General features: G+C 45.9%; 1 protein-coding gene across 1 annotated transcript in view; it reads left to right on the forward strand.

The window, feature by feature from the left end:
• LOC119165102 (uncharacterized) overlaps positions 1–9901 on the forward strand; it is a 39525-nt gene extending 29624 nt beyond the window's left edge. Inside the window, exons 8-9 of the mRNA XM_037417292.2 lie at positions 7772–8029; positions 9759–9901. Of these exons, the coding sequence (XP_037273189.2) occupies positions 7772–8029; positions 9759–9901 (401 nt within the window). The remainder of the gene's footprint in view (positions 1–7771; positions 8030–9758) is intronic.
• Positions 9902–11172: the final 1271 nt, after the last annotated feature.

Raw genomic sequence — 11172 nt, forward strand, 5'->3', positions numbered from 1 at the left:
GGAAAGACGAGCTGCTTCCACGTGGCTCGGATGTCAGGCGCGCTCGTTCACCAGGTCCCTCCAGGTTCGCCTCCATGGCCAAGGGGAGAATGCAGCTCTAGACTCTGTTCCGGTAACACATCCCATTCTTGAGGACGGATCCCTGCTCCACTGGCTTGTCACCACAACTTGTCGGCCAGCTTCGCTCGTCGCTTCTGGCGATCTTTGGTCTCAGCACTTGTCGATGGTTCTGCAACCTGTCAAGAACGGTTCGACAACAGACAACACACGACACAAGCAAGTGCCCCCGGTCACCCGACAGAACACCAGACAAAGTATATTACAACATATACCTAGCTACGTGTTCATCAAAATTTTGTTCCCTCTACATCAAGAGGCTCATGTGGGACACAAGACTCTTAAAATGAGAACTCAAATTTTTACACGTACAACAACGTAACGAAATATAATAGAACAAAAAGTTGGCTCCTTGAGCTCACTCTGGACGAGAACGCTCAGCTAAGGCCGTGATGAGGACAAAATTTTGCCCAGAATCGCCAGCGAGAAAGCGAAAGGTGGAGAAGGTACTAGTTAGAACGCACGGCTCAATGAGCCTGCATTAGCGTTTAGCTTTCCTCTTTTTTAGCGAACGTCAAAGTTTGCTGTTGGAGTATCAAGCTCCATCTCAGTAACGGGCCACTTTTAGGCGACGATACCAATGCAGTACCAAGAGCAGCTCATACTTGCGACGTTGCACAGGGAAACAACGATACGGCTTGCTACGGATTGACTCCTCACCAGTTAGCTCGATATCGTGTTCGATCACCGTCGTGTTTCCGGGACGATCCGAAAACACGCCGTCAAACTCGGAAAGAATCCTTCTCAGGTCCTCCTTCTAGATTTCACTTAACCTAGGCTCTAGGTTCAACTGCTCCAACATTACTTCCGATCCCCTTTCTATTACATCTCTAGAACTCAAAATTTCTGCTCCCTCTTCCTCTGAAGCATTCAACAGCAGATTTATGACCGCTTGACGTTGAATGTGTGGTTTCATCAAGTCACTGTGGTAAATTTTGTTCGGCCACCTACCTAATTTAACTTCATAATTGGTATCAGAAAGCTTCATGGGTGCCTCCCATTTTTCCACGGATGTCCCCGCTCTCTGACAAGTGTCGCATGAGCGTACAAAGTCTTCGATATCCTTCCAGCATTTCGGCCAATAAAACTCAAGGGAAACTCTAGTCTTGGTCTTTTTTATGCCTAGATGCCCGGCCCACGCGTTTTCATGTGCCAGTTTTAATGATTGGCGACGATACTTTTGTGGCACCACGAGTTGCTCATATTTGCGACCTCGCGCATTTGTGTAGCTCCAATATAGGAGCCCTGCTTTCTCAAAAAAAAAGAAACATTCTTGTTCTTTTTTCCCAAGTTTACGCTTTCCATTAGCGCTTTAATCGAGAGGTCCTCACGCTGCTCTCGAATGAGCGTTACTCGATCAACCCTCGACAGCTCGCCCCAACTTTCCGCTACGGGCGATACCGTTGCATCCCTCTCGCTCTGACTCAATGGCGCCATGTCGTCTATTCCTGCTACGGAAACCGCGCCAGTAGCTTCGGCGACGGGCCGCACGAGTGACTTCTCAAATGACTCACATTGAGAATTCCGTGTCTGAGGTTACGTCGACTCGCCGCCAAAGTCACACAGATCTGCTGCTTTTGAACTTGTTTCACCACATTGAACAAGATCAAGCTCCCGCGAAAGCTTCCGTGCTTGCGATCGCGTGAAGGTCATGTACGCTAAGTTGGAGAAGAAGGATTTACCCTGCTCTTTGAGAAGCTGCTCTGAGTTGTTAGAGAAAAGATAAGGAAAACTATCGGGAAGCGCGACAGACACAGCCGCTTCGGTGCGAAGCTTGCCGAACGGGCCTTCAATGACAACCGTAGCGATTGGTAAGCAATCACTCTGCTCCTCGGCGAATTGCCTAATCCACGCGCATTCTCCTGTAAAGTCATCCGGAGACACCAACGAAGGATGGACAACGTCCATGGTTGCCGCTGAGTCTCGAAGTGCTCGACACGTTTTCCCATTCACACTAATTTCTTGGAGATACGGCTCCAACAACCGCATGTTCTTTTCCGATTCTCGGATTGTTGCAAAATCAAAATTTTGCTTACAAATTATGGCGATGTGCCCTTCCTTTTTGCAGTTGTAACAGATTAGCGGCTTCCATGATTCAAACGCCCGTGTGGTATCAGTGCGTTGTTTAGGAACCTCACTCGATTTCTCCGCTTCCGCTTGCCCTTCCCCTACAGTGTCCCTCGTAAGAGACGGGTCCTTCTTGAAATTACGTTGCGGAGCGCATTTCCGTTGATCAGGTTTCTTTGAAAAGCCCTCTTTTATTTCATCCTTTTCAACGCGCACTGCCCTGCTATGGAACTTCCGGCGAGTATAATACTCCTCAGCTAACTCTGCTGCCTTGTTTAGCTTTACTTCACCAACTTTGTTCTGCAGCCAAAGCTTGTTATCCTCCTCGATGCAGCGGTAGAATTGCTCTAATGCAATGCATTCTACCACTTTATCGCGATCGTCAAAAACACCTTCGCCCTTGAGCCATTAAATTAAATCGGCTTTATGATGAAACGCGGAGTCAACGTGTGACTCATTCCCCTTTTTAGCATACCAGAACCTTTGCCTGAAAGCCTCGGGTGACAACTTATAAAGTCTCAAGAGCACTTCCTTAACCTCGTCATAGCTCTCAAACGCTTCCTTCGACAAGCAAGTTATAGCGTCGGACACTTCGCCGGGGTGAAGAGCTAACAGGTTCTGCGTGTAAAGAGACCACTCCAAAGCATTTCGCTCACAGACGTGTTCAAACTTGAGGAGATACTTCGCCATGTCCTCGCCTACCACGAACGGTTGCAGTTGGTCCCGAATTCTATAACCGCTGACCTGAACTGTCGGAGAAGCTACGCTAGGCTCCTGCGAACACTGTAGGATTGCCCATTCTATTCGTTTCAACTCGAGGTGCTCCTGTCTCTCGGCCTCCTCACGGCGTTCTTGCCTTTCAGCTTCTTAACATTCGCGAACTTCTCGCCTTTCAGCCTCCTCGCGGCGTGCTTTGATATCCACCCAGGCCTCATCGACTTCCTCAGCCGACACTCCTTCATCCTTCATGATCTCAAGGATCGCTTGTTTTCGTTTCGCACGGCCCAAAGTAATGCCGAGTTCCTCACAAATTTCGATGAGTTCCTTCACTTTAAGGTTCTCCATCGTTCACACTAGCTTCTTGCTGTTTGCCCCTGTTAAGAATCCACTTGCCGTACCCACTATAAGCCTACTAGCAAGACGCGCAAGCAATTTTTCACACTCCCGTGTTTACCCCCTCTGCATTAACTTTGGTTTCAAAGCGTGTCGACTTGGCTTGAAACAATCAAAGCTCACTTCAATGCTTCACACAACCCTTCTCTAAACTACTACAACCTGAGCTAGAGTAGTCTGGTGAACTGAGGGGAAAACATCAGGCACTCACCGCATCGATGTCGCTGACGCCGGCCGATCCCACCGCTGCCACCACTGTTGCGAAACGGACCGATCCCGCCGATGCCACCACTGTTTCGACGCGCACCTCCGACGACGTGACGAAGGGCGCCTCGAAATCTCACCGTTGCAACCACTGTTTCGAAAGACGGCGACGCCAACACGGTCCCGAAGGCGCCCCTGCTTCTAATTCCACCGGGAAGGTCACCAGCTGTTTGGTAGCGTAGGTTTCTCAGCTCGCGACTGATTCTGCGCAGAGCTGATAGACGAGTGGACGAGACGACGGTCAGTAAAACAAGGTTTATGTACAGCATATATACAGAGGCGTTACAAATTCGGCACTGGGGCCGACAGCTTAGAGACCCGAAGAGCCGAGCTCTCCTCTCTAACACATAGGTCTACTGCTCGCGACGCGCCGCAGGGCTTTTTTATATGCACCGGGTGGATTCTTTGAGTAACCAAATGTCCAACCAGAAGTGCCGCTGGTCGTGAGGTCAGAATCCTCCAATGGAGTCGCCGCCGGGCCGCGTCATTCTCATCAAAACTGGAGCCGCTGCGCTGCATGTGGCTGCACCCAAGGACGAGTGACGTCGCCACGCATTGCGTCAGACTCGCCAGACAAGAAGGCGCCGATTGCTTCGACAGGCTCGCTGGCTGAGGTGACTCACTGTGCGTGCGCGGCAGAAAGGCACCGTCACAGGCACCGTCGCGTGATGTTGCCGTTGAGTTGTTCGCGTCAGGCGGGCTCGCGTTCTGGCCTTGACACAGATTTCTTTTTTCAGAAGCATGGACGTTCGCTGTGGACTCGCGGGCATAACAGCGCGCAGGGCGCGCGCGCTTCGTTTTCTAAGATAACTGCAAGATAGCGCTCATGTCTCACATGTGACGTGAGTTGATGTGCTCGTTCGCCTCCGCTGCACGCTTGAAGCACTCTAACGCATCGCACCGCCTCCAGTATACCATTCACCGATTTTCTTGCGCAGAACATGAAATAAACGTTTTGTTCACTCTCTCCAGGTGCAAGACTATCGTCTTTCGATGACATTTGCAGTGTAACAAGCAGATGCGGGGCCAATTTTTTTCTTTACATTCGGCGGTTCAACCCAGCCGATGACACCTTTTGCTTAACGCTTATGCGTTAAAATTACGCATGTAGGTTCTCGCCGTTGCTCGGTAGATATGAAGTGTCGATCACCTGTGGAACAGAATCACCCATAGGTATGTGCCTCTGTTTGGTGGAAGGTGTTTGACGACGTACGCGCCAGGATTGTGACATTATCGATGTCATGACCAGTGAGTCGTATTTGTCAAACCATCTTACCCTCCATGCTAATTTTGGTTTACCCTAAATTAAGGGGCTGATCTCGAGAAGCGGCCACCAGGTACTCCCTGTCGTTCCCTACGTTGGAGACACCTGCTACCCGCTACGCGCGTCCTGCAGGACTGAAATAAAGTTTTTTTCATTCCATTCCATCTCGAGAGCGCCCAGACGTAGACAGACAGACAGACAGACAGACAGACAGACAGACAGACAGACAGACAGACAGACAGACAGACAAGCGGACGGGTGGGCAAGCGGGCGGGCGAGCGGGCGGCAGGCACGCAAGCAGGCAGGCAGGCAGGCAGGCAGGCAGGCAGATAGATAGATAGATAGATAGATAGATAGATAGATAAGATAGATAGATAGATAGATAGATAGATAGATAGATAGATAGATAGATAGATAGATAGATAGATAGATAGATAGATAGATAGATAGATAGATAGATAGATAGATAGATAGATAGATAGATAGATAGATAGATAGATAGATAGATAGATAGATAGATAGATAGATAGATAGATAGATAGATAGATAGATAGATAGATAGATAGATAGATAGATAGATAGATAGATAGATAGATAGATAGATAGATAGATAGATAGATAGATAGATAGATAGATAGATAGATAGATAGATAGATAGATAGATAGATAGATAGATAGATAGATAGATAGATAGATAGATAGATAGATAGATAGATAGATAGATACCGAAAGTGCTTGTAGAGCACAAAGAAATGCTTCGCATTCAATAAGCTGCCATACACAGCATTTACCGAACGAATGCAAACAATAAATGTCAGTGTCCCAGCAGCGACTGTACCATGGCATTCTGAACGTCAATCAAGCATTCTAACAGAGGTCATGGAAGTACTTTTCAGGCTATGGAAGTACTTTTCAAATAGACACTAATGTTCGTGAAAATTCAGCTGTGGTTGCAGTGCTGGCTATCCAATTTTATAAACATTACATATGTACATCTATGCGACAGCCGTCATGTCGAGTTAACGTGAATTGTAGTAACGATTGGTATGATTGGTATGCGGGGTTTAACGTCCCGAAACTACCATATAATCGTACGAGATGCCGTTGTGGAGAGCTCCAGAAATTTCTACCACATGGGTTTTTTTTAACGTGCACCCAAATCTGAGCACACGGGCCTACAGCATTTTCGCATCGATCGAAAATGCAGCCGCCGCACTGCCGGGATTCAATTCCGCGACCTGCTGGTCAGCAGCCGAGTACCTTAGCCACTAGACCACCGCGGCGGAGCTTGAGTTGAAGTAAGGCGCCAAATGCTGAAGTTGCTCATATCCATGTTGCTGTTGTCATCGTTACCCAACTGTAAACAACTGGTAATATAAAACACATGAGACTCTTTAGGGTAGGTGTGTGCGTGAATTTGTCCACATATTTAGCGCCATGTAATAACGTCTGGCTTTATAAAAAAGCATTAAGATACATTCACCTTCTTTCCGCATGTGTCGTATAACTGATTTCCAAGGTACGATGTATGTGCCAATTTTTTTTTACATTGCGCGCCAATGAACAATACTAACAACTTCATAACCTTTGCGGACGCAGCATATTGCCGCCACTGCCCTCTTCATCCCAGGAAAGCACATGAAGGGGGCAAGTACATGATGAGCAAATCTGTACCACCATGGGCGCACACCACTCGTTATTATCCTAGCCACTGATTCTCCGTCTTGTAATCAGTTTTAAACATGCAATGGTCATTTCCACAAAAGCAATCGCCGTTATCTGGCAGTAACTAAACCTTCAACATTCAGTCTCTTTGAGCACTATGGATGCACCGGTCCGTTGTGACCACCTCACAGCCATTCATCTGGTTCACCTTTGTGTTGCCATTCTTCATCGCCTTCATTTAGCCACACCATATTCCTGGAACACTCGGTCTTACAGCGTCTGGACATAATATTGGCGCCCTTGCCCAGCAATATTGTGTTGCCTTTACTTATACAATTAAACACTCTCAACGTACATGTTGATCGCATTTCTGTCAAAGTTCTCATCGACACAGTCACTGGCATCTCTCTTGTGAGTTCATATTCTTGTGGTCGCTTGAAGAAGATCCTCACGTACCCCCCTTGACGAGTTTTTCACAAATGGCGGATGGTGGCACCGTTCCGGTAGTAGGGATGTGTACAACTCAACTTCCCATCTTGGGTGGCCATTTGGTAGTCATTTTGACTATGTTTGCAACGTAAACCTCCCCCCCTCCTCCCTTTGTACTTGAATTAGAATTTCGTGCAATCAACCTTGTCTGATTTATAGCACCACTCGCATGCACCACCCTCAGCTGCTGCGAATTTATGAACCCACTGAAGTACTACTGTGGCAATTACACCACATTTCGGTACCAACAAATTAAGCCAAATTACCCAAATTTAAGGATCATAGGATAAAAATATTGTTTAAACATGACATAAAAAAGCAGGCCAGCCTCGCTTACCATTCCCTCCGGTGTAGTAAGGCGGGCGGATGCAAATTTTCGTGGCAATGACATCAAGATTCCGCGACCAGAATTACATTGATTATTAGTACCTTATTTTCAGTACTTACTTAACAACGTGCAGATGTCAATAAACCATTTGGAATTGGCACATTAGCAGAGAGTCAACGTGAAAAATTTTGGCGTCATAACTTATGCTAGGAAACCAACGTACACTAATTGAACTAACCACCATAGGTGTCCTTCATACTATCATGGTACTATTTCTTGACATTTATTCGATGCTAGGAGCTTTTCACTCCCCGGCTTGCAAAGACACATCTCCGTACTAACACAATTACTCTTCGTTCCATAACAAGAGCTTTGAAATCATCTGCACCAATTGAACAATATTATTTCGTTTTCAGAAAAGTGCATGGTGCAAGGAGATTTACTGATTAATGCCTCTAACACAGGTGACCTTGGCTATTATGACAACGATGGTAGGCTGTTTCTGGCTGGCAGACTGAAGGACACCATGTTCCGCATGTCTAAGCACATGAACCCAGCCGAGATGGAACACTGTCTGTACGGCCACTGGGCCATCTCCGAGGTGGCCGTCCTACCAGTTCCCAGGGAGGACACTGACGACGACCCGGCTGCTATAGTCGTCCTCAAGGAGGGCGTTGCTGAAGACCAGAAGCTGGCTGAAGAAATAAAAGCGTACGTCGCTGGTGGGTTGAAGGAAACTTGGCATATTTTGAATTTCGGATCTTCATCTCTTGTGGGTATACCTAGATGCAACCTAAGAAAAAAAAATCTCAGCTCCATCGAGAGCCATGGCTGTCCCTCCGACATGGAAGTTCCATATATGCTCCGTTCAATAGCGAATCTTTATTTTCGTGACGTCAAGTACATTACCAGTGTTTCAGATAGTTGACTTTCTCATGGAGACCTATGTTTGTGTGCCTGCTTTTGAATTGGAAACTTCAAGGTCCTTGTATATATTGTCAGATAGCCTGACATTGATGTAACTGATTATACACTTTATAACTGACATTCACGCTGAGTGAAACGTAATTTCTTGGTTAGTAACTAGGACCGTTGTATGGTTAGTATGCATGGTATTTAGATTAGTCGACCAGGAGTACCAACACTTCGAGATAAAACCGGTTAGCACAATTGTCTTTCACAGGCGAAGGCCTGGTGGGTTGTGGTTCTGTTAAAGCTTACATTCTTGCTCAGGTCATAACTGACTGTAACCGAAATATTTACTGAATTATTTCCACCTCTTTACCAAAATCACTTTTTTTCTTAGCCATGAGTGCTCTCCCCCGTCTATTTAAAATCGAATGTCGATATGCTTATCAGAGTTTTCTCTCTAAATTTCCCCGTATTATGATAAGAATGTGTTGATTCTTTGCCGTTCTGCGCTGTGATTTCGCAACTATCGCAAAATGATTCCGCCAGAAGCGAACAAACATGGACTATGAAATATAACTTTTGAACCAGCATTTCTGTTAGCTAGAGATCCGGAGAGCAGGACCTTCTATAATCGAAAGTAAATGTAGCCAGCCAATGAGGGGAGCCGTAAGTAGTCACCAGTAAAAAAGTGAAAAAAGTATAGTGAAGCCAAAGAAAAAGCAGTATTCATCAAACAAGTCGTTCTCACTGCCTAACAAAGAGGCAGACGGTGTCCTCTCGCACGGCGTTTGGAGTGGTTGGCAGGACAAGCGGTAAGAAAGATTGCCAATGAAAGCTGCTCACGAAACTTTCCGTCATCTGATATGCCACACCACTTCAAGGAGAGTATCAACGAAGGCGACGATGCTATTGTCAGGGGTGGGTTATTTATCGTTGAGAAATGACAAATTCGTGTCAACATCGACGGCTTGATAATTTTCTGGGGTAATTCGAGACTTTACCGTTTTCTGCATCCGTGGAGAGAGAGACAAAGAGAACAAAGCTTTATTATCACATGAGGCGGGGCACTGCAATTGAACGCAGCACCTATTCCAGGGCTCCGCTAGCCCTCGCCATCTTCTCAGTCCTCTGTACCAGCGAAAGCCGACTTTCAAAGGCCGACCTGGACCGCACCATCCCCCACTCTTCCTCTGTGTTGTTCGTGTTGACGCATTCTCCATCGTGTGGTGTACACCCACACGCAATCTGAAAAAGAGTTCATGCGATGCCTCCCAACGGACTGTACGCTGTGAGTTAGAATACATATATTTCGAGGGGAAGGTCCATTAATACTCCAGAAATCGGATTCTCTCGTAGAGAACGCATTGTCGAATGCCAGTAGTGCTTGCCGGGTTATCACTTAGATGCGTTTTAAATGTCCACTGCACTATAAAATGTCTTGCAAAATTGATGCAATCGAACGTTATAAAGAAAACTACCTCCTTTATTGAGTGTTACTTGGCATAAATTTCAGCTTTCTCTTTTTTTATGTCGACACAGAGCGGCTGGCACCATACAAGCACCTTCATGGGGGAGTGTTCTTCACAGATTGTATCCCAAAGACGAGCTTCGGGAAAGTCAAAAGACGACAGCTGCCCGATATGCTGAAATCGCTGAAGAGAATGGACGATTCATCAGCCTAAGAAAAGACAGGTTTCCGAAAGTACTGTCGCAGTGTAAATTTTTGCTGTGGCAACTACATCAGAATAAATCACTTGCAACACGTGCTGTGCAGTTAGCATTGTACGGTTTCTGCTAAGGAAAAACCATCAACTCTGAAGAACCACCCTCAATAAACAGCAATGCAAAAGTACAGAACGTCTCGTCAAGTTCCGTGTCTGACAATTCCGTTCCAGTTGTATCATGTAAACTATGTTTCATTTCAAATAACACATATTTTACATAACAAACACCGCAACCTCTCTTCCAGTATATACTACTGGACTTCAGTGCCACATGTTGTGCCCATACAACTTTAGTTAAAATATATATATATATATATATATATATCGCAGACAATAAGACCAAGGAAAGTATAGGGGAAGGTATTAGACCGCATTGTAAATGTAATGAAAAATAAGTGTGGGCAAGAGAAACCGAACCACCTGCGACCTTCGAATAACGCAGGTTCGGTTCCTGCCCACGGCAAGAGATCTTTTCACCCACTTTTATTTCTTCACGTTTACATTGAAATTCGGACTAATAACATCTCCTATACTTCCCTTGGCGTTATTGTGTGTTACATCTCAATAAAATATTGTGTCAAACACGGAAAAAACGATACCTTAAGTATATACTCTCTCCTACATATCTTTCAAGCATAAATTTCAATTGCTTTCGAAAGACTAATTATGGACTTATAAGGTGTAGAACCCTGCATAGTTTTGATCAGGCGCCTCTTTTTTAACTCATGCAGCTGCTTTTTATTCGCGTTTATTCTGCAGAAACAAGACTGTAAAACACAAGTCACTTCCTGAAGCTTCCGTGACCAATTAACTCAAATTTCGGCCTGCCGGACTCATGCAATCACTTCAACTGTAAACCAGCAGATATTTTATTGAACACTACATAGCAGTAATGCAAAGAGAGGGCACGCATTGCTTAAGAAGCCGCAAAGTTCAATTCCATGCAACACGAAAATGCTTCTGTGTTTTCGACGGCTAGACTGCGTCTTTGTCCCTTTCTGTACTCTGGTCTATCATCAGTGAGATTGACAAGGCTACGCATTGTGTCAACGCCCACCATTCGCGTGGCACCTAACGTTTTGCTGCCAAGAGACAATCAAGCGGAAAAGGTTGGACGCCTGCTCTCGTTTGACAAATCAGTAAATTTTCCTTCAAACTATTCTATGTGGGCGTTCATGATTCCATGCGTCTTTTCATTTCCATCGTTGTGCAACATAAAGTGGCGTGAT

The sequence above is a fragment of the Rhipicephalus microplus genome, chromosome 8 (assembly GCF_043290135.1).
Source record: "Rhipicephalus microplus isolate Deutch F79 chromosome 8, USDA_Rmic, whole genome shotgun sequence".
Classification (NCBI taxonomy): Eukaryota; Metazoa; Arthropoda; class Arachnida; order Ixodida; family Ixodidae; genus Rhipicephalus; species Rhipicephalus microplus.